This window comes from Macrobrachium nipponense, chromosome 45 (genome assembly GCF_015104395.2).
Source record: "Macrobrachium nipponense isolate FS-2020 chromosome 45, ASM1510439v2, whole genome shotgun sequence".
In the NCBI taxonomy this organism is placed as follows: domain Eukaryota; kingdom Metazoa; phylum Arthropoda; class Malacostraca; order Decapoda; family Palaemonidae; genus Macrobrachium; species Macrobrachium nipponense.
The window spans coordinates 28924795-28948282 of record NC_061105.1 but is presented as its reverse complement, the minus strand read 5'-3'; the positions used below and the strand labels follow the sequence as shown (position 1 = coordinate 28948282).

Genomic DNA, 23488 nt, shown 5'->3' with positions numbered 1-23488 from the left:
CACATTCACCTTTTAAGTCACCTCTCTCTAAAGACTCCTGCCACTCTCCAACCCTTCTCTGTAGGCCCTCATTTTCAGCAGTAATCACCAGATCATCGGCGTACAACAGGTCCAACAGCTCTTCATTCCTGATCTCTTCACTCAACACATCCATGACCAGCACAAACAAAAATGGGCTTAATGCTGACCCCTGGTATTATCTTTTATATATCATCTCGACCAGCCTAACCAACTTTTCTGGGACTTTCCTTTCCTCAAACACCAAAACATCACTTCTCTTTGGGTTCTATCGTATGCTTTCTGTAGGTCTATAAATGCACAATAGAGCTCCAGTTTACCTCTAGCCTCTTTTCCTGTAGCTGTCTTACTATGAAGATGGGCTTCACCATCCTTCTTCCTCTCATGAATCCATACGGCCGTTTCCTGATCTTTACAATCTCTCCTCATCTCTCATCTAGTATTCTCTTTAAAACTTTCAAAAATATGCTGATTATGATGATGATAAGTAATTAATCAAATTTTCAAGGTAGGGGCAGATAACTTGCAACTGGTGAGGGTTCTCTAGATTTTTTTTAGCTTTATAATCTCCCTTTGAGAGGTTCAGAAATATAGCCCTTGGTGAGTAAACTTGATGTGAAGCATAGAAATCTTTGTAAGTTGAGCATAGTAGTACTATTCACTTATTGTGCTACAGATAACCCCACATAAAAAAATTAAACCTTATTTCGTGAGATGGAAACCATTGATTCACAGTTGCCAGTCTTTCACCAATCTGGGTAGATACACCCTCTCCAAATCTATACTACTGTAGTATATGGAATATGAGACTTTATGTAACTTGCAGACCCCTTCGTTCAGTTGTCAAGTTTTACTGTTTATTTGCCTGAGAATAGAAGATTCTTGCAACCAGTTACTATATTTGATAACAAATGAAACCTGCAGGCTTATTAAATTCACCCCAGTTCAGCAGAAACCGAGCACATTCAGGAAAATTTTTCAATTTACAAGTTTACAATCCCTTTTTCAAAATTCTAAAAATTGGAAAGCCCTTAAAAGTGAAATTTGTTTGTGGATGTTACAGCTTCAGTTGATTATAAACTACTTTAATGATAATTTTAATCTGTGATTTTACTTAAGGTATCCAATTATAATGGATCAATTATTACCAAACTATCATATAAAATATGAGAGTTGCGATCATGTTCCGTTTCCATTTTCATTCTGGTAAACTGTACATTCTCAAAATCATCAGCTGATTGCATTTTACTGATATCTACATATTGCCTTGTGATGCTGAATGATAACTGAGTACTATCAGCATGTTCACTGTCATTAGTTGCTAAATGAAACTTTATTCAGATAAATTTTTTGTAAACTAACAAAGTGGGATTAAAAAATACAGCTTACTTTCATTTATAAATAGAGTAAATTTTTAATGAAGTAAAGGTGTGATTTCTCCAGTTATTGACATTGCTTTCACCCATTCCATGTAAACATACATATTTTGGCCATAGCTAAAACCTGCAGCTAGCAGGCCTTTTCAATGTTATCAAGTTTGTTAAAAATTAAAATGTGAAATAAAATTAACTTAAACCTTTTGTACATGTTTATGTCAAGCAGCTACTACAAATATTAAAAACCCAAAAATTCTGTAAATAAAGAAGTGTCAAATCTAATGAAAACAAATATTAAGCTATAAAGAATAATATACTGTAACAAGGTTCTTTGCATAAGATAATATAAGCTTAAAATTTTCAAAAATACTGTTGTTTTTACATGACATTTGCCTACAGTCTGCACTGAACTGTTGTTCAGAAATATTTCATGCATTTGGTCTTCAGTTGTAAAAATCAGAAATTAATAAAAGATTGCCAAATCATATAAAAACAAATTTAAAATAATATACAAAAATGAAATTAAAAATACTCTGAATTCAGAAGCTTTCTTACGTAGGAATGCTACTGGATACCAAGAATTGCTAGGCTTCTCCGAAGAAGTGTGTACTAGACAATATTCTGATATATGATAGAAGATTTTCTCCCCCATGCTTCCTTGCAAGCCAAGAAGTGGCTTTCTCTGTTGGGACACAAGGTAGCATTAGAGAAGCTGTTACCAGGTTGTACCAGATCTGGTACCAGCTGGTATTAGATTGAGAATGAGACTAATTCTGTTCTTTGTTAGGAATCACTGGGACTGGAAGTTCAACTGGACTCCATTCAAATTTATGTCTCAAGGGAATTAGGGTATCCCCGAAATATATTGGAATCATTGGCCTCGTTGGTTTCAAGGCATCTTTTTCCTGTTGAAGAGCCCAAACCTCACATTGCATTCATATCCATTGTCAGAATGACAGGGAGCAGTTGCATCTGGCAGGCATATAACGGGTTTGTTTTGCAAAGGATCGAGAGTCCTACATGTATCAGTTAGAGATATTGGCAGTGTGAAGTGCTCCTCTAGCTTTGGAGGATGTCGTACAGGGCAAGGAGGTAGCATTCTTTTCAGAAAATAAAACAGGTATGGCTTGTCTCATCAATATCACCTGAACAGAGGAGAGGAATGTTCTTCTGTTGCCCCAATTTGTGCAAGGGAAAATGAAAATTGTTGAGGACGAACTAAGTCAGAGGATTAGGTTCTATAGTCAGTATGAACTCTGCATCCACAAGTCTTCAAAAACCTTGGAAACTTTGGGCCATCCCCTTCTGGAAGGTTCAACAATCATCTGATGGTGTACTGCTCACAGGTTCAGGATCCTCAAACTTAGGCTGTCAGTGCAATGCTGTTAGATTTGTTTTATTTAGATGTCTGTGCTTTTCCTCCTTTTTCTATGATGCAAAAGGTTTAGGCAAAATTCTGTATGGCTATGAATTTGCTCATGACTTTGGTGACAACTTATTGGGCATGCAGAAGGTGGTTCCCAAACCTTCGGCCTCCTAGTAAACTGCCTATGGCTCTCTCCACCAAGGAAGGATCTTCTGAAACTGCCAGGATGCATGAGGTTTTCTCAAAACCTCCCCATGCATCAGCTGACTGCTTGGAGACTTGGCTGACTTGTACAAGCAATGGTCTTAGTAGCAAAAGCAGGTCAATCATTAACTCGAGAAGAGAGCCAAAAAAGACCCCATACCAAAGACAGTGGTGTGTCTGTAGAGCTTTGTGCTCCTCCAGAGGGAGTTACTGCACCCATACCTCTATAAATAACTTGTGTTTAAATTAGTGATATACTTAGATTACACCAAGGGGTTTTCAGCCTGCCAATTAGGGTTATTGGTTTTGTAATTAGGCTTAATGGTTTAGATTTTTATTCCAAAATGGACATTGATGCCATCCACTCCTTCCAAATCCTGAATCTCCAATTTGACCACTGTGGTGGAACTCAGGTATGGTACCAAATTATTTAAGAATGTCCCCTTTTGAACCCTTGAGGACTTTGACAGTCAAGACTGTTTTTGATAACCTTGGCTTTGGCAAAAAGTCAGTGAGCTTCAGGCTTTCTCATGCCAAGTGGCCTTGACTCTTCAAGGAGCAATCCTTTCTTTTATACCCCTCTTCAAGGCAAATGATGACTTTCAAGTTACATGCTCTGATTGTTCTTTTGATATTCCTAGTCTATCTTGTCTGGTGCCATGTTGGGAAGAAACTGCCCCATGTCCAGTCAGAACTCTGCAGACATATTTGCAAAGGGTTGGGGACACCTTTTTTGTAGTCCTAGAAAACAAAAGAATCCCATGGCTTTTCTGTTTAAGGCCGTCTTCTTAAAAAGGCACACTTTGTTACCCTTCCTGAAAGTAAAGTTCCATGGTGTGAGGCAGCAGCAGCCACTTTCAGTTTTCTCAAGAACCTCTCTCTATAGAGTTGTCAGTGTGGTTCAGTGAAGATGTTACTGTATTTGCCTTGCTTTATTTTTGTGGTGGAGAGGTTCAGTATGAATCACGCAGAGCACTTTTGCCCATGATTACAGCAGGGGAACTCGTCCTGGCGGGTTATTTGTGTGTGCATTGTTCTACCTCCTATTCCAGTGTGGGAGTTAGCTATCATAAGAGTACAGAGGTAAGATTTATTTCTAAAATGGAAATTTTAATATTTTTAAATACTTTCTACTATTATTATCTACCATTCTCACTTATGTGGGTGGAGAAAAAACTGAAAACTCCTGAAATGGATAGATCAGCAGATGGGTCATCCTAAATAATCTGTAGGTTTTCCAGTTTTCACATACTGTCAACCTCTCTGTTGATATAGGGAGTACTACTATCAAAACAGAGAGGTATGTAAAAAGAATAGATTTCAATAGGAAAATGTTCATCAATAAAAGATAAAAAACCTGAAATCAGTGGGTTTGGAAATATTTTCCTGGTATCATAGTACTGATTGTTGATGATTAAGGTAACTCGGACTTCCCCTTGATTACTGTATTCTTAAAATACTAGTAGTAATGCAGCCAAATGTTGGCTTTACAGAAGCCATTTGACTCACCTGTTTTGAGTTTATTCTACCATGAAGATTCAATTTTCTTATTACCAAATCAGTAAAAGGGTTTGACTTCTCAGAGCATGGAAGAGCAAGTCACAATGTTTAAATATTGTTTGTTGTAGTACTATTCAACAATCATATACTATGGGAAAATTACACTAGAAAAAATTGTGTAAAGTAGCAATAGTTAGTGTGCAGGAGCCATAAAGTTAGTTAAAATTTCAATATTTAATTTATAGTAGAAATGGCACATTTTTATATGGATTAATAGGTTTCTTATAAATGTAACTTAACTGTAGATATGTAAGTTATTTTGTGGTTTGAGTGACCGAATTGCATTTAAGTTAATGGAATGCTTGGCTAGAACTTTTACCCAGGTGCCTATGAATATCTGGATTTGTGGTTTTCATACTTCAGTCTGTCAGATTACTTTGACTGAAAATAATTTTTACTGGATTCTGTGAATGTCCATGCAGTTCCTGCATTTTATTAATGAAGAGTTCACTCTCCTCATTTGCAGAGCTCAGTTTTTTTTAAGTCTTTGATTTACACTGCTAATTGAGAAGGCTGTTTCAAGTAATGTTAGTTTAGCTAGATGCTTTCTGCTTGCTAACCACATCAGCAACCTGTACATGAATATGCTGCAGCCACCTTACCCACACATGCCCATTCTTCATTAATTTTTTTTTTTGGTTTAATCATCCTTCCCCCTTACAGTGAAGAATTTTTTTTTATATTAATCAAATTGTTAGGGAAAGGGAAAGGTTTTTGAGATGCCTCCAGTTTGATAATGCATTGGATTTGTGCAGGATATCTTGTAATTATTCTATTTGATATTTGAGTAATTGCATTACGTACTTGTCTTTGGAAAATCAGCATTATTCTGACTGCTAGTGATGGTATGTTGACTGTAAGTTCTTCATTTCTTCCTGTCAACATTGGTTGTAGTGTAGGTACAGCTAACCGATGGTTGAATCCTGGAGTAAATTTCAAGATTCCATAGATTCAGTATAATGAAGTACAGTAATATTAGTGTTTCATGAAACTAAAAATAATAAAATCTGTGTATTTTGCCAAATTGTTCAGTAAAATTTTGATGTTTTTAGCTGTATGTTGTTAAACTTTTTGCTTTGTAGGAACGCTATATGTTGCTTGCACTTGGTTTGATTATTAAATAACATATGCATCTGTGTGCATTAATTTTCTTGTGTACATACTTTATTTCAAATAAGTTAATCCAAACTTTCACTTTTTTTAAACAAATACTATAGTATTGAAATGGACAATATTTAACACTGCAGTCATATTTTTTTTCTGATTTGATTTTGTTAATGGGCATTATGTGGCTTAGCATATGCCCAGATTCTTGGTGAACTTATCTGTACTTTCCAACAGCTCTTTGGACAGAAATGGAGTTCTTCAGTCCCACTGTTTGCACAAACTCTGAGCTTTTCACCGCTCACTCCGGCTAAGCCGACAGAAAATGGCTGCACACTGGATGGTGGGAATAGAGGCTCAGTATCTCCTCCAATATTGTCCTCTGGCATTACCCCCAAGTTCAGTGCAGGCTTTCGCAAAGACGAAAATCAAGTTGAAATTACATCAGATAATGAAAACGCCCCGGAGGTTTGTACCATAGCTTTATTAGCATTTAAACAACCCTTCGGGAGGTATCGTGGAACCGTAGAGATGAATGTGACTCTTTGTAAAGTTATTTTTGAGATTTTAAATTTTCCATATTTTTTGTTTCTAGCTTATTTGAAGGAGAGAATTTTTGGGGTGTTTTGGTTTTCTTTGTGGTGTTTAGACATATATGTTGGTTGCCCTTGAGTGTTGCTGTATCCAAGGTTTTTGTGTGTTTCATATGATATTGGATGCAGCTATGAAGCACCTCATTTTTCTTTCGTTTGCAGTTGGTCGCTTTCCCTTGTGAGCGTATTTCCCCTTTAGTACTGTTCTGCTTGAAAAGTAATGCTTTTTTTTTATCATTTTACACAGTGATGTCTGTCTGACCTGTGTTTGTTCCTACACGTAATACATACCCTTGGTCCTTTACATAAGGAATTACTTTCAGCATAGGCTGGAAATTGGTCATAAAAGAATAACAACAAAGTAGTTAGGCAGTAACTGCTTGTCCAATAGTCGGGAGTCCCGCCTGACTGGACGTTAACATTCCATTTTGCTTTCGGCCAACGTGGTGTGCAGACATGCTCTCGCTCTCTACCCATCTTTGTCGTACAAGAATCAAATTTTATGAGATCTTTCTGTGTTTTTTCTGTTGCATGTTTGTGTTTTGCTTGCCTAATGATTATATTATACAAACCCAAGTCTCAAATAAGCCCCATTTTCATAATGTGTTTGGCCTGGAGTGGGGGGTAGGAAGTGTGGTCACTTCCGATCCAAAATTGAGGTAGACCCTCACGTCCTCTGTGCAAAGGGCTGAGGGCATGAGTGTTCAGTAAATAACCCTTGTGAAACTTTTATCACTTAGTCGGCGGAGCAGTGGGGGAGATATGAGGGGAAGAAACTGTTTCAGGGGAAGTCTTCCAAGGCTTCGTCGATGAGTCCGTTGGTGACTAATCCTTCGTCTTCCTTCCTTCCACCGCGTAAGTTTCCCTATCTCGCTGTTTCCCCTTTGGGGGAAATGTCTCCTTCCACTTCTTCGCTTGATTTCTCGAGCGTAGAAGAATGGAAGGGGACGTCGACTTGGAGTTGTGCTCAAGAGCTTCTGCTCATTCCGGAGGGGATCTGTCTCCTTTGGGGCAAGTAGTCTCTGCAGTAGGGGATTTGCAGCAGGCTTGTTTGAGTTGAGCTGATGGAACATTTTTCGTGAGCTTTGACTCATGGGGCAGCTGCAGGGACGACAACGATTGTCGATACCTGGTTATGTGGCACTGCCTCACCTAGTGTACTCTCAACACATTACCATGGTAACACCCTCAGTGATTGTGTCATTGGTGCCACATACCACAAGGGCAGAACCATTTCTGCCTCCTCCTCTAGGTTACGCAATTCTCTATCCCCCAGCTACTTATGATCAGCCCCTGAGACCATCCATCCCCACTGGACCTTCCACCTGTCTCCGTGCCCAAGCCTGTTGCTGTCCCAGTCCCTGACCATGCGAGTGCTGCTATGGTGTTGGTGCCCCTGGTCCTGGCTGTCCTGGAGCCTGCCGCTTCGGCAGAGATTTCAGTGGCACCCTGGATGGGGATCTGACTACTGCTCTGAGGAAGCTGACGAAGTAGTAGTCCCAGAAGAAGCGAAATGTGTCGTTGTCTTCCTCCTCCTCCACTTCCACCGAGGAAGAAGGAGGCTGTCTCTCCCCCGCTCTAAGAAGTCTCAATCTGGGAATTCTGAGACAGGTGGGCCTTCTGCTGGTCCTCCTGTTCCTTTGGGAATGGGAACTGCCTCGTTGCACCCAGGGGAACGATGGGAGGGGACCACAGAAGTTCGTGCTTCAGCTTGTGCTTCTGCACCTAGTCCAAGAGGTTCTTCCTCTAGGACTGGGACTGTCTAGGGTTCTCGCTCACGAGTTTCCCCAAGTGCACATACATCTCCCGATGAGCGTGCAGCTAGAGTCGGTGACGCAGAGTCGCTCAGGTGATCCACGCCTTTCTGATGATCGCTCATGTAGGATAGCTCAGCTCCCAGGGGTGACGTGATGGTCTCGCGGGAACGTGCATGTTGCAAGACCAGTAAGAGGTCCCCCGTTCAGTCCTCTCGGGAGGTTTCCGCCTCTTCAGGGACTGTGATGCATCATGAGAATGGTACCCACACTCATCACGTGGGTGGACGCTATTCTCAGCCTGATCATCGACCAGACAGTCCGGGCGTTGGGTAGTTCTTCTTCTGACGTACAAGGCGGCGTTACCATTTTCGGGAGAATGTTTTTTCACCGGGAGAACACTCCTCTAGACCTGTGAGTCGATCATCACTGCGGGTTGGTGATCATTTACAGCCTACTCCATCTGCTAGTTTTGCTAGCAGACCAAGGGGGAGCATCAGATTTTCCTCACCTGTTCCTTCAACTTCCTCGGGATACCTGGGGAGGAGCAAGGCGACCAGGGGGAACCGTTGGGAGTGTTCTCCTCACAGTTCGACCACAAGAGCATACGTTCCCAGCACGGTCTTAGGACCCGAGAGGTCGCATGCTCAAGTAGATCGAGGAGGTCATATGGGGTCTGTTGAGGTTCTTCCTTCTGAGAGAAGAGGATCGTGGGAGGGACTCATCCTGGAAGGCTTTGATGGTCCTTCTCCCCAGGATCCAGTCACTCCTGAGATTCAGAAGTCTTGTGCAGAGGTCATCGCACTGATTTGTCAGCACAATGACTTAGGGGAAGGATTGATGGCAACTCCTGACAACCCTTCGCAGTTGGAGTCGTTCGGGTCCTTGTCCGAAGTCATGTTGGACCAGGTGAATAATCTTGTCTCTGGACAAGAGAATTCACTTAGGCCAACAGATCTGACAAGCTGGTTCCCCTCCTCTACCTCGATAGAGGCAATTCTACTTGCCTCTGCAGCACCTTCCTTCAGAGAATCTTTGGTTCACGCAGCATGAGGCAACGGCCCTGGAAGCTACCGCAATGGCAGCTTTCCAGGCGATTCCTGGCTGGATATGTGGTCCCTCACATTATCCAAAGATGCTGCTTTTTAAGATCAATAGTTCCCTGGGAAGATTCGGCTTTTGGGAGAGACTGTCAGTCTGGAGGTAGGGCTATTTTCTACCTGGCCTACCAGACGGCAAACTTTTGGGCCAACCTGGTTCTTTTGAGGAGGGACGCCTTCCTAACTCATATAGCCAAGTCTGCGGGTCCAGAGTTAATATTGGGTCAAAGGAACAGACCGTTGCTGGGTTCCTCCTCTCTCTTCCCTAGAGAGATGGTGGATGCTGCGGTAGACAAATGTAGAGCTGAAGACGGTGATCGTCTTGTCCACCAGGCAGTTGCCAAGACATCCAGGTCATCGTGCGCAACTGTGGCTAGGCCCTCGAGCCAAGCTAGCTCTTCCTCTGCCCCCAAGAAGACTCCTCCTTCAAAGGGGCGCAAGGAAAGACCCAGCCTTCTTACTTTGCTCCGAATGGGGAACAACAGCCCCCGTTTCAACGCCCCTTCTCTCACCGGAAAGGAGGTAAGCAAAAGGAGAAGAGAGGGAAATGCTAGGGACGGCGTTCCCCCTTGGCTGCTGCCATCGGTGGGGGAATGTGCCTGGCAAGCCATTGGGCAACATGGCAGCACTATGGAGCTGAAACCTGGGTGTTGGATTTCCTTTGGGAGGGATATCTTGTGCCCTTTGAGTTGAGGCCACCCCTCACCGACAATCCGGTCCAACTTCGAACTTACATCCCCGATTCTGCCAAGGATCTGGCGCTCAAGAAAGAGGTGCTATCAATGCTGACCAAGGGAACAATGGAAGTCATACGAGATCTGTCAACAGCCGATTTCTCCTGGTGGAGAAGGCTACGGGGGCTGGGGACCGGTGATAGATCTCTCCCTTGAACCGATTCGTTCACCAGACTCGGTTCACGATAGAGGCGGCACATTCCGTGCTCGCCTCTATCAGGGAGAATGACTTCATGCTTTCGGTGGACCTGAAGTATGCGTATTTTCAGGTAACCATCCATCAGTCCTCCAGAAAGTACCTTTGTATCCTCGAGGGGACAGTGTTCCAATTCAGGGCACTTTTTTTCAAACTTTCGATCGCCCCTCAGGTGTTCATGAGAGTGTTCACCTTGGTGTCGGCTTGGGCCCACTCGGTCGGGATACATCTTGAGGTATCTCAACGACTGGCTAGTCGTGGCAAGCTCGCTCTTGCAGTTGCTTCAGGACAGGGATCGACTTCTCAGTTTTTGTCACGCTCTAGGGATTGTGATGAATTTCAAGAAGTCGAATCTCTCAAGCAGAGGATAAAGCACCTGGGCATGCTGATTGATATGGTAGCAGCACGAGTCTTCCCTGCAGACTCAAGAATCGGCAAGTTCAGGAATGCAGCTCAACTGTTTCTGTCTCAACAGGAACAGTAAGCTCACCTTTGGCAGGTTGTGATCAGTTACTTGTCATCACTAGAGAAGGTAGTCCCTCACGGGCGTCTTCACCTGCGGTCTCTTCAGTGGAGACTAAAGCAGTGTTGTTCACAGGTTTGGGATCCTCAATCCTTTCTCATCCCTCTCACGGAGGAAGTGAGGAAGGATTTAGACTGGTGGCTAGATGACAGGAACCTCTTAATAGGAGTGGAGTTGCACATTCCCCCTACGGACACGCTTCTGTTCTCAGACGTATCGAACGAGGGTGGGGGTGCACACCTGGAGGAGTCACTGACTGCAGGAGTGTGGAATCAACATGACAAGCACCTTCACATCAACATCCTGGAACTCAAGGTGGCTTTTTTAGCCCTCCAAGTGTTCTGGGATCAAGTGATGGGACACTCCGTTGTGTTGATTGACAACACCATGGTAGTAGCATATGTCACCAAACTGGTGGTGGTATCCCGATCTGTTGGCTCTTCTCTCTGAGGCACCGCGAGAGATTCCCCTGTTGCACAACCTTCTGTGTCAGCCACACATAAAATGGTACCACTCTGCAGTACAGTCCCTGTGTCTTCATGGCTGCCGGTTATCCACCCCCTTTTGTGAGCAAGAGGATTTTCTTGCCGAGCAGCAACAGAGATGGCAGGATACCTCAGACGGTCCTCTGCAGCAGTGTACCAGGGAAAGTGGCCCATCTTCTGTTCATTGGTGTTGTGGATGGGGTCTCTCTCTGCTTAGAGCCACACTCTTCAACAGATCACGGTTTTCCTAGCCTTTCTTCACCAAGAAAAGCTTCTCTCTGTCTCTGCAGTTAAGGGCTATAGGTCTGCCTTGGCTCTGGTCATGAAACTAGGAGTAGATATTTCCTCTTCTATGGAGATATCTTATGAGGACCTTCGAGAGGTCTTGCCCACCCTGGGAACTCAGGCCTCCTGCATGGGATGTGACTCATCTTAAGGAGCTTGACTCGTGAACCTTACAAGCCTCTCCGAGAGTTGTCAGACAGGGATCTTACCCTTAAGACTGTCTTTTTTGCTGCCCCTAGCATTGGGGAAGAGAGTAGGTGAGTTTCATAGTCTCTCTTATAATGTCAAACACTCGAGGGGATTGGGATCTCTTACGCTCGATTTCGTCCTGGATTTTGTAGCAAAGACTAGGAATCCTTCGGTCCTTGATGATAGATTTGAGTCCTTTATGTTCCCCCCCTAGAGAACTTTTGTGGTAATGACCCAGACGAGAGGCTACTTTGTCCCGTTCGAGAACTCGTCATCTCCGACCTGAGTGTTGATGCCTCTTCGTTAGCACTGGGGTGACCAAGAAAGAGGTGTCCATGAACACTTATCTCTTTTTAGCTTCATGAGGTGATCTGGAAAGCGTACTCCTCCGAAGGGAGGTCCGACACTGGTACCTTTCGTCCAAGAGCCCACGAAGTCAGAGGTATTGGTCCTACCCTTGCGTTCTGCAAGAACCTGTCGGTTTCACAGGTACTGAAGGCAGGGGTTTGGTCCAAACAGACCAACTTCACCTCCTCCTACCTTCAGGATGTTGCACATAGGTCCTTAGATACCTTTTCCTTGGGACCCGTGGTGGCTGCTCAACAAGTTTTGTAGCTTACCCAGCTCCTCTAATTGAACAAGGTTGCATCTCGCTTTTGTGTAACCGTATGAATGGGTGGAAATGAGAGAGTGACTGGCTTCTCTTCCTCCTTCATTCTTCTCTCTTACTATGGACAGAGAACTGCGGTCATCACATGCTGTAAAGGGCGGTCAGTGCAGGTGAGCTATATTACTGAGCTCCATTCTGTTTTCTTTCATCAGGGTATAGAAGCATATATCCGTCCCTTCCCTAACAAGGGGGGAAGAGGACATTAGCATGAGACAAACCCAGTATGTATATTTGTCATCTTGCTTCCGACCATAAGTTCTTGTTTGCTATTCATAAGAGGATATGCTTGCCTCCCTCTTATAAATTGGTCCAGAGGTCTGGCCATTGGTCTTGCAGTTCTCATACTCCGATCAGTTGGACAGAGGCCTGGGTCCTCCCCTTGCTCTTATGACCAGGACAGGAACCTTGGTTGGGCGAACACCAGTCTGTACATTTGACTCTTTATCAGATTCATTCCACCAATCAGTGAGTCTTCCTCAAGTAAAGGACTGATGGTTTGTATTACACGTGGGAACAAATCTCAGTTTTTTAAAGTAAATTTTATTTTCCCTAACGATACAAATTTGGGGTCCTTTACATATATGCCCACTTCATGACACCCCTCAATCTGTTCCTGGGCTGAAGCAAAGTAGAATGTTTACAGCCAGTTGGGTGGGACTCCCGACTAACGGACAAGCACTTACTGCCTAACTAACTTGTTATTCTTTTACGACCAATTTCCAGCCTACGTTGAAAGCAATTCCTTATGTAAAGGTCCTCAGGTTTGTATAGTTAGGACAAATACAGTTTACTTTAAAAAAATTGTGATTTTGTAACTTAGTTTAGTGAGGAGTATTATTTAGGTAACATGAAATGAATGCCACCCTGGGTAATTCAGATTAAGTACCAACATAAATTTTGAATCTTGTACAATAATTTCAGAATTGATTTAATGGTTAGTCATTTAGAAATTTTTGTTAAATCTTCATTTACCTGCTTGGCAAGCTGTCTTTCAGAGCTGTGTGTTGTTTCTGGATTTTGAATAGCCATTGAAAACTTTCAGACATTCCATTTAGAATTATTTAACCATGCTCATTATGACTTCAGCTGGTTTTCCAGTTATGGTCCTCCAACATTTTTTTTTCTGGGAAAAACGTGCTTATTACATTTGTAGTATTTTTACATGTTAATGGTAAATAGTTATAATCATTACAGAATTATAGAGATCTTAAAATTGACATTGAAATCAAATGGATTATTTCCAAAGCAAATAAACAAAATGTGGTGTTAGGGGGAATAGTATAAGCAAACTCTTAAAGTTGGTAGTAAACCAAATGAAATTTTAGTAAATCCTCACATTGGTCAGAAAGTGCAAAAAAAAAAAAAAAAACTCCGTTTGAAAAACTCACAAATGGGTCAAGATATTAAGCATACCAAATTTAATATTCAAAACCCATAGCGTATATTTTCATATCTCAAATCAAATGATTGAGAGACTAATTTGAATAAATTTTGTTTGCAACAGTAGCTGTCGTTCAGCTACTACTTATGCAGCATTTGGTAATCATGAAGAGAGGCTGTGCCTGAATATAAATATATTTCTAGGTTAACCAAGTATGTACCATTCAACTTACTTAACCCTTATGCTGTTAGTGAACCAACTTTAGTGTAAGGTTGTACCTTGAATACATACAAAGGACTTTTATGAATGGTATATATCAAGAGACCATGTTATTGTAATTTCTAGGTGTTTACTTCTTTCAAAATAACATTTTGTTACCAGAGTATCGGCAGGTAAGAATGGATGAAAATACAAGCTCAAGCTTAATTTTTCCAGTGCAAAGGCTACTAGCAAATGTCACTAAGTATTTGCAGAATATATTTCAACTTTATCAGTGCTCTCATTAAAGTAGTAAAAATAGAAAAAGAACAAAGAAACAATAGAATAAGATGGAATAATAAAATACCCAAAGTAAAATGTGATCATAGTTTAGATTTCAATATTTATTTTGAGAAAAATACTCCAAGGACAACACAGTCCCTTATATAGTGGTTCCTTGGCATACAAATTATTCGTTATGTATTCCTATTTTCATTATACAAAGGAAAATTTTCGGAAAATTTTGTTACCGTATACAAACTAATAATTTGATTTACAAACTGTTTGGTAGAATCATGATTGTGGGAGGAGAGAGGGGATCCATCGTTGGGCATGGATGATAGGGGGGAGGGCCATGTGGATGTAGCAACAGAAGGGAACATAGAGGGAAGGTGTTAAAACAACTGGGACAATGGTTCTGTCTTTTTAAAATGCCAAAGTAGGTCCTGAAAAGTCCTTAATTGGCCTCATTTGCCTCATGACCCTGACATGTAAACTCATTGATCTGCACTAGTCTAAATCTGTGCCTTGTGTTCGTATTTATGCCTGTGGTTCAACAGACTGCATAACTTTATCACATGTTTTTGCAATCTATTTATAAATATTGTGATTAATAATGATGAATAACAGTGTTATCCACGAAGAAGAAGCCTGTTAAGGAAGTGATGAAGAAAAAGGTGTCTGTAACTGTTAAGAGAGAAATGATAGCCAAGCTTGTAGCTGGCACACACAAGTATGACCTATCTAGAGAATATGGCAGATCTATGTCAATGATATCTAGTATTATCTACTGTTCTAAAGAAAGAGGAAATTAAGGCATTAGGTACTTCCATAAGAGTAAGAAGAATATTGTTCAAGCAGCATGAGCAAGTGATGGAAGAAATGAAGAAATTAAAGCTTTTGTGGGTAAGCAAGGAATAGCTTGCTGGAGATTCTGTGAATCAAGCCATGATTTTGCAGAAAGCCTTGACCATTTATGGAAAAATCACCAAGGACTTGCCAGGTCCTTCTCTAGAAATAGAATTAAAGGTGAGCCATGGATGGTTCTAAAAATTTGTGAAACGGAGGGGGGTAAGGTCAGTTGTCCAACACGGAGGCTGCAAGTGCAGTTACAAAGACATCTGAAGATTATGAGAAGTTTAAAAGACTTGGATTCTCAGGGCTACCAGCCCCAACAAGTATCCGACTGTAACGAAACAGGTCTTTTTTAGGAAAAGATGCCAAAGAGGTTCTGTATTATGTCCAAAGAAAATAAATGCCAGGACATAAGTCAATGAAAGATCCCCCCCAGTACACTTTTGCTCTGTGCTAATGCAACGGGGGATCAAAACATAAAGCCATTGTTGGTTTGTCATTCTGAGAATCCATGAGCATTAAGAAACATAAAAGTGCACAAGAGGCAGCTGGGTGTCATGTGGACATCTAACAATAAAACATGGGTCATGCATACTTTGTTCGTGTAGTTTTTGAACGAAGAGTGCTGCCCAACCATAAAAAGTTCTCTTAGATATGGTTCAAAGCTATAATTGTAATGGAGAACACACTTGCCCATCCGGGGGACATGAAAGATCGTGAACTGTTGGACTGACAATTTGACTTCATCAACATTATGTTCCTCCCTCCCAACACTACCCCCATACTCTGTTTCAAAGATGCTTTGAGGTTACCAGAGCAACAAACCTAACCAAAGATGCTTTGAGGTTACCAAAGCAACAAACCTGACCCTTAAGGAGTTTTGGTTGGAGCATTTTGACATCCTTGCTGCTCATTAATACAGCATGGCTGAGCATCACAAAACGAACTCTCAATTCTGCATGGAGAAAACTATGGCCTGACTGCATTTGAACATGACTTCAAAGGTTTTGTTCATGAGGACCAAACTGTAGAGGAGAAAGTGTCATTCAGCAAAACCATGGTGCTGGAGGTAGACCATGAAGACATAAATGAACTGATTGACAAACATGAGGACGAGCTGACAGTGGATGAATTGAAGGAAATGCTCAAAGAGACAAAGAGAGGTGAGTTAGAGGAACTTTGTTCATCTGAGGTTGAGGTGGAAACACTGCTGACTTCACGTGACACTGTCTCCCACAAGAAAAAAAACAGGAAATGATGTGAAACATGGGCAAATCAAAAGAAATGTGTAGAAACAAACAATCTAAGGCACGCAGAAGCTGAATGCAGCACCAGTTTGTTTGATTTTGTGGGGATGAGTTACTTTTAACAGTACTAAAAAATCATGTAAAGCAAATGCCACTTGATAGGTATTTAACCATAACAGAAAGAAATGATTTGGGTGAAAAAAGTGTAAGTGAGAGCAAATGGGCGAGACATAGTTAAACAGAAAAGTCATCCGAGCCAGGTCCCTGTGTTACAGTTTGGAAATAATTGGAAAGCGGAACCCCATCTCCCACCCAGTAACCCACCACTATCCCCTCCCTTTCCTCTACTGCCCCACTCAGAGCAATCCCAAACACTCGCTCAAGGTAAGATTCTCTTTTGATTGTTTATGGTTACTGTATTGCATTTGATTGTTTTCATTTTGTATCATTGTTAAATTTATTGTCAAATTACCTTCTTTTATTTTTTTTATGTGAATTGTTACTGCTTTTACGTACATACAATACAGTAATATTTTTACTGTCTCTTCTTCTCTCCTCAACTAATGCTCCCTTCCTCTATCTCAAGTCAGTTGTTAGTCACCACAGTGACATGATTTTTTTCATTTTTGTTCTTGCACTTAAAATAATTGTATCAGTGGTTATGAAGGGTGGATATAGGGAAAATTCTTGAGTGTGGGACAAACTGATTTAATTCCCATTAGTATTCCTTACAGGAATGTTCGGATTGATATACGAACATTTCAATATACGAATTTTAATTTGCAACGAATTAAATTTGTATACCGAGGAGCTACTGTACAGATAATTTGGAATTAATCTAAAATTATAGTCCTGTATACTACTGGTAATCTAAAATAATTTGTGGTGGTCTGTTCTTAACCCAGATTCAAGGGGTTTAACTCATTTTATGGAAACCCAGACTTATGGGTTTGGAGAACCAGTTTATGATTTATCTATTGGTTTAGTATACAGTGGACCCAGACTTTTTGACGCTTCACTTTACTGCGTATTTTTGTGAAACATATCTTTCACTTTTATGTGGGAACTTTCACCAATTCTAGAATTTTTCTATGGACTGTATCTAAAATTGTCTCTATTAAGTTTTTCTTTTTCATATTGGGTAAATTAAGCAGTGAACTGTTAGAATAGGCAGTTATAAGCATTTTAGTTTAAGAGGTATTTGGCATTTATAAACAGTTGTGAGTGTTTTTAGTGGGGATTTTGCATATCCGCAGTGGATTCTGGAACCTAACCCAGTGAAAAGTTGGGGGAGGACTATGGAGTCTTTAGTTAGTGAGGAATTCTTAGTTGTAATGAAGAAAAACATTTTTCTTTATGCATTCACCCTCATGTCTGTAGTTTATAGTTTTATTGAATTTACGAAGTGTAGCTTACAGCATTATTTTGTTCACGAAACTTACCTGTCAGATATATATATAGCTGTATTTTCTGAAGTCCGACAGAATTTTAAAAACTTCCGACACACGCAGTGGTCGGCCAGGTGGTTAGTACCCATTCCCGCCGCTGGGTGGCGGGTATCAGGAACCATTCCCATTTTCTATGCATAATTTTTCTGTCGCTGGTGCTGAAAACACCTGTTTTCAGTACCTCCGTCTTAGGATTTTGGAAACTTCATTGCCGCTAAGTATCCTAATTGTCTTTTGATTTATTTACTTGGATTTGTGGGATTTGTGGCTAGGCATACGCTATCTTAAATTGATTTGAATTTGATTCATTTTTGCATAAAATATCTGAATCTAGTTAGGCTAGTTTCAGACGGGGTTGTCTGCAAAGATAGGGTGTGGCTACCGAAAGCTTCGTTAGATCCGCACTTGGTATGTACGAGGGGTATGGGTCTTGCTTCTTTGTTGAGATTTGTCATGTAAGGAGTGTGAGACTTTGTCTATTCCGTAAGGAAGACGTATGATTCGTATGTACGCAATTAATCAGTAAACATGTCTAATTCCGTAGGGAGGACGTGTGATTCGTGTGTGCGCAGTTGATCAGTAACAAAGGTCAGGGTGGTGAACCTGCTAACCTTCCTGTAGACTTTATTTTGCCTAGCCCTGTAGTATGGCCTGCGGGCTATGAATGTGTCTGCGAGAGGTGCTCGCTCTCCTTCATTGCTGTGAGGTGCTGCTTCTGTAATTGTTGCTCCTAACCCTGCAGTGTTGCCTTCGGGCCCTGGGCAGTGTCTGTAGAGGAGTTGCCCTTTCTCTGATACTCTTTCGATTCGTATCTTGGAATCGAAAGTGCTTGCTTTAGAGAGTGGGGGTGAGGTGCAGAAGTGCAGTGATGCCCCTTGTGTAGTGGGGGGTGCGTCAGATCGGCCTCGTTTCGCCTCTAGGCCGGGACCTCTGCTTGACTCCCAGGACCCGGGGAGGGAGCATGTCGAAAGCCTAAGGAGGGTTACAAGGAACCCCCACCGATCTGGCGTGCCTTCGGCAGTTTCTGATAAAAATCCCCAGACTGCCAAAGTGCGTGCGCGTGCACGAATCCTGAAAGATTGCTTCTCGTCCTCCGAAGCGTCCTCCCCATGCAGGGGTTGGAGCTTTCGGAAGGACTCGCGCCCTCTAAATAGAAGCTTTATAGAAGAGGACGCTTCACGTCCTCTCTCTCTCTCTCGTATGCGTTTCAGTGAGAAGTAAGAAGGCGAACGTCGCCTGAACTCGTGTCCGTCTTTCACCGAGAAATACGTAGAGAAGTCATAGTAGCAGGAAGCTTTTGAGAGCGGACGCCCGGGACGCTCGGATGGACTCCAGGCGCGCGCGGGTGCACGCCAAGTGCGCGCCAGTGGACGCCAAGTGCGCGCCAGTGGACGCCGAGCGCGCTCCAGTGGACGCCGAGCGCGCTCCAGTGGACGCCGAGCGCGCTCCAGTGGACGCCGAGCGTGCACCAGCGCACGCCAGGTGTGTCGCCTGGCTGAACGTTTCTGTTGAACTCTTCAAGCTCTTGTTTCAGATATTGGGCCTAAAGAATGTTTATCTCTACTCGGTGATACCTTCTACCTCACCTGCAAAGAATGTGAAGTAGGCAGTGCTTCGGAGGAAGTTTAAAGTGAACAGACAACTTCTTCTTCGAAACCCAGCAAGACATCGGGTTTCGTGAATTCAAGAGGTCTCTGTCAATTAATATTGCTTTTCGCATAGGTGGATGGAGTTAAGGAAAGCTCAAGGGAAGATCTCGTTTGCTCTACCGCAACCTTTGCCATTCTGCCAATAAATTTAAGTTGCCACTACCGCAGTCAAGACTTTGCGATAAGGCAGTTACGGGTTATGTAAGGCTCGATGTCCTGCACGTCAGGACTCTCGGCAACGTTCAGTGGGATTCTTGCAAAGGCACTCATCAAAAGGACGCTCTTCAGGAAAGCGCAAGACAGGACTTCCTTTGCCATACTGCCAATAAATTTTAAGCTTTAGCAGGCATTAGTTGTGATACGGGAGAGGAAGCTGGTTTTGGAGAGTTTTTCTTCCTCTTCCCCAGGATAATTTTTGCAAGCTTTTTTAGCCCATCTGAAGGGTTTTTTCAGATGATAGATTTTTTGTTAGTTTGCTAGTCGGGAATACGCTGCCGAATTGAACATCGTCGTTCTACCTGCCGTAAGCCCCAGTCCCTCTTAACAGGATTCTTGCCCCGCCCCTTCGTCGTTTGAGACGGGAATCGGAAAAATTAAATGCTTTGACTCCCTGATTACGTTTTGTCAATTCAGTGACTTTCCCCCATTGACAATATACTTTCGTTTTGTCAAGTAAGTGGTATCCCTCTTGACAAAATATTCTCTTTGTCCCGTAAATGGGTTAGTTCTCATTGACAAACATCTCATTAAACTTGATATTGCTAAGCGAATAAGCTCTTATTGACAGATTCGGAAGAGCTCTCATTCGTCATTCGCAGACTCGTCAGAAAATAAGACTTGTAGACTACGTCAATGAACGCTATGTCCAAGTAACATAAGAAGCTTGAGCTGACTGCTTTCGATTCTCTTAAGTTTTGTTCATGAAACTTGCCTGTCAGATATGTATGTAGCTGTATTTCCGAATTCAGCTATATATATGTCTGCCAGGTAAGTATGAACAAACTTTATTGTGATATAATTTCATATTTTGCCTTGCGTTTATTTTACTTCTGGTTGGTTCAACGTCATATACGCTTGCTGTAGTTACCTCTTCGGATGGGCAACCAGAGAGGTCTATTGTCTATTTTAAGGACATTTAATCGTTACTCCTGCAGCCTTCCAGGAGTTTCCGATTTATCTTTTACCGTGTATGGTAGTGTTCTGACGACACAAACGCATCTATATATTTAGCGTTTTTTTTCTGTTTCGCTTAAATATACCAGCTTGAGAGTCTTTCTGCTCAAAAAAATAACGGACCTATTTCTTCGTAGAATAGGGTAGCTGGCAACCCAGACATAAAGTTAAGAGACGACGTTCGTAAGCTGCTGGCTGCTGCTGTCACGCTGTGTCTGTCCTCCAGTCCAACCGAGCCAGTAACAGATCGGGCGCTGTCATGCGCGGTAGGTTACGTCTCTCTCTCCTGCGGGATTGACTGACTAACCGTTATCTCTGTGCTGGCGGTTACGTCTCTCCTGCGGGATTGACTGACTAACTGTATCTCTGCCCTACAATCACGGACTTTAGCCTAAGATTGAGGGGATTTCTTACGTGAATGAATAAACGTTGCATTCGTTTTGCCTTACTATGTTCAACAGAGTTATCTCTTAATCCTTTCGGTGCTCGTTACCGCCGGTATAGAACTACGAGTTCTACCGCAACATTGCACTTTTATATGCTCTCCCTGCTTAGGCAAAGCGCAGCCTTATTAGGGAAGTAAGCATACTCGGGGAGGGAATGGATGAGCTTGCTGGGGACCATTTTCCTTCCTGAAGAAGTTTGTTTCCCCGAATAGACTGCAATTCAGACCACCAGTTTTTTCCTACCGGGAAACTGAAATATTTATTCAAGATCTAGGAATGATTCTGAACATCTCTCAGTGCGTTTATCACCTGAGGTGATAGAAAGAAGGTGCCGGACATCTGGAGGGTAGGGTTTTCAGATGTTTCCTGGATCTTAATCTGAAAGAAGTAAAAGCGATTCGGTAGTCCCTCCAGTCCTCGTAACGAGTTTTTTTTTGGGAACCAGTGGTCCAGATCAACTCTGATATTCCACAGCTCTCTCATATCTTAAGAAGTATCTTCTCTCGTTCCCTGTTCGAGTTTACGAGAAAGCCTATTATAACAACAGGCGTAGAATGTAACGATCCTCTAGAGGTTCGTTACAGGATTGCAAAAGTCTGTACGAATCGTCTAGATCGACGGCAGCAACTATTGACTTCCGAGTGGAATCTTTCTTTAGAAGTAAGTTGAGAGTTGTGGAGACTTTAGGGACGCCCTTTCATTCTTCTCTTCGATATGTTGAGGACGAAGAGGCTTCTTCTTTTCTGCTCCCTTATTCTCGATCCGGGATCGGTACCATTAAACGCCATCCTATGATATTGAACGGGGATGGATATTAGTCTCTTTTCCCCTTTTTTCAATCGCTTAGGAAATGTAATAATAGGATTTATGACGTCACAGGGAGCGACCAATGACGCTGATCGCCCCATGTTGGCCTTCAGGATCTGGATTCACAGAGGTCACATACTTCCTAGTTCACTTTCTAAGGACCTTTTCCGAGAGAGTCGGTCTACTCTAACTCGAAAGGTACCTATAACTAACCTATATACAATCTCCGCTCTGAGTCTGACTACGTTCAGGCTATCGAGATGTTGACAGGAATAAGATTACCGTCTTCCATTTCCGTCTGAAGAATGGGATAAGCTGGCAGTCACAACTATTAAAGAATACGCAAATATGTTGTTGACGGCCTTGGGCTCAGAGATTTGCGTCTGTCAAACAACAAAGCCCTTCACGATCTTTGAGTTCTGTGGAATCTCGAACCTCGCTCATCAGCTACTTTTTGTCTCACCTGTTTCTCGGAGTCAGACACTCGTGCGAGATCAGGCGACATATAGTAGCCCTGAGTTTCTTGTTGACGAAGTCGGTTGCGTTTATACACCCCCGATGATCGTGTAAACATGAGACCAGGTTGGACTGTCAGGCATTCTTCCTTCGGGACTGAATCGCCTTTTTGCTCCTCGCTCCTTTCTCCTGGCACCAGAAGCTCCGAGTCAGGAGTTGATTCGCTGACGACGTTGGGTTGCGTTGATACACCCCCAAGGTTTGCTTAGATTGAATCGCCCAGGCAGTCCAGACACCTCATCCTTCAGCGAAGAATAGTGCCTTATGGTCTTCAGGGTACAGCCTTGCTGTCCTTGATTCGTCTGACTGGTCCAACTGGTCGGTCACCTGACTTTAGTACAGACGGACTGACTGTGCATGTCCAGATCGAAGCTTTCAATATGGAACTTAGACGTAGTCTGAAGTTCTGATGTCAAAGCATTCGAACCTCTCTACCTGTTAACTTCTTGCATGTGATCAGGAAGGCCTTCTTCTAACCACCCTAGATACGACAAAGAGGGTTAGTGAGATTTTAAGCCATTGTCACAAGTTTTGGCTTTAGAGAACACAAGGCGGTGTGCTCTCTAACCCTTCCGTTGTGGCCTAAGAATGGTAACCCGTTTGTCCTTGGGCCAGGAGCTTGGAAGCAAGGATGGCACAAGTTAGTGGGCAGGAGCCAGAGAGAGTCCTGTGCCCTGTCGGGTCTCTCAAGTTTTATCTACATAAAACTCAAGAAAGTCGAAGTCAATCGGGCAATCTGCAGTGTTCCGAAAAAGAACCAGACTTGCCATATCGAAGAACAGCCTGGCTTTAGTGTTAAGGAGTTCTTTCAAAAATGCTCCTTCATTGTGTTTTGCACAAAGATTTGAAATCTTTTATCTGAATGCTCACGAGGTGAGGGCGCGGCCTCGGAAGCATTTCAACAGAGCATGGCACTCAGCAACATCCTGAGTACCATGTTTTTTAGCGAAGCAACTCTGTGTTCACTTCACACTCCCTGCGAGATGTGAAGATGGCATATGAGATCTGCTGCTCGCTAGGGCCATACGTGTCTGCAGACACAATCTTGGGGGCAAGAAGTACACTCATCCTATCCTGTAGAAAATGGTTAGGAAGAGCTCTTAATTTAGTTGTTGAGTCGCCGACAACGGCGACTTCTTAACTCTTAAGCCTTAGTTAACACACCTTAACTTTGGCTAGTTGGTCAGGTGGTGATATATATTATTTTACTTCTTAGCCCTCATGGTATGGTCAATATGGTCTTAGTCACGTCGTGGTCTCGCCCCTGTTGACAGATCATCTGGAGTGCACCAGCTATATAGGTCTCTACCTCGCTGGCAACTCTAGTAGCAC

General features: G+C 42.6%; 1 protein-coding gene across 12 annotated transcripts in view; it reads left to right on the top strand.

Moving 5' to 3' along the window:
- Nucleotides 1-23488, top strand: part of LOC135214459 (aftiphilin-like) — a 169821-nt gene that overhangs the window by 71786 nt on the left and 74547 nt on the right. For 8 of the 12 annotated variants that reach the window (XM_064248788.1, XM_064248784.1, XM_064248783.1 and 5 more), the window contains exon 5: nt 5866-6096. The exons of the other annotated variants lie outside the window; for them this stretch is intronic. In XM_064248788.1, the coding sequence (XP_064104858.1) occupies nt 5866-6096 (231 nt within the window). The remainder of the gene's footprint in view (nt 1-5865; nt 6097-23488) is intronic. 12 annotated transcript variants of the gene reach the window in all.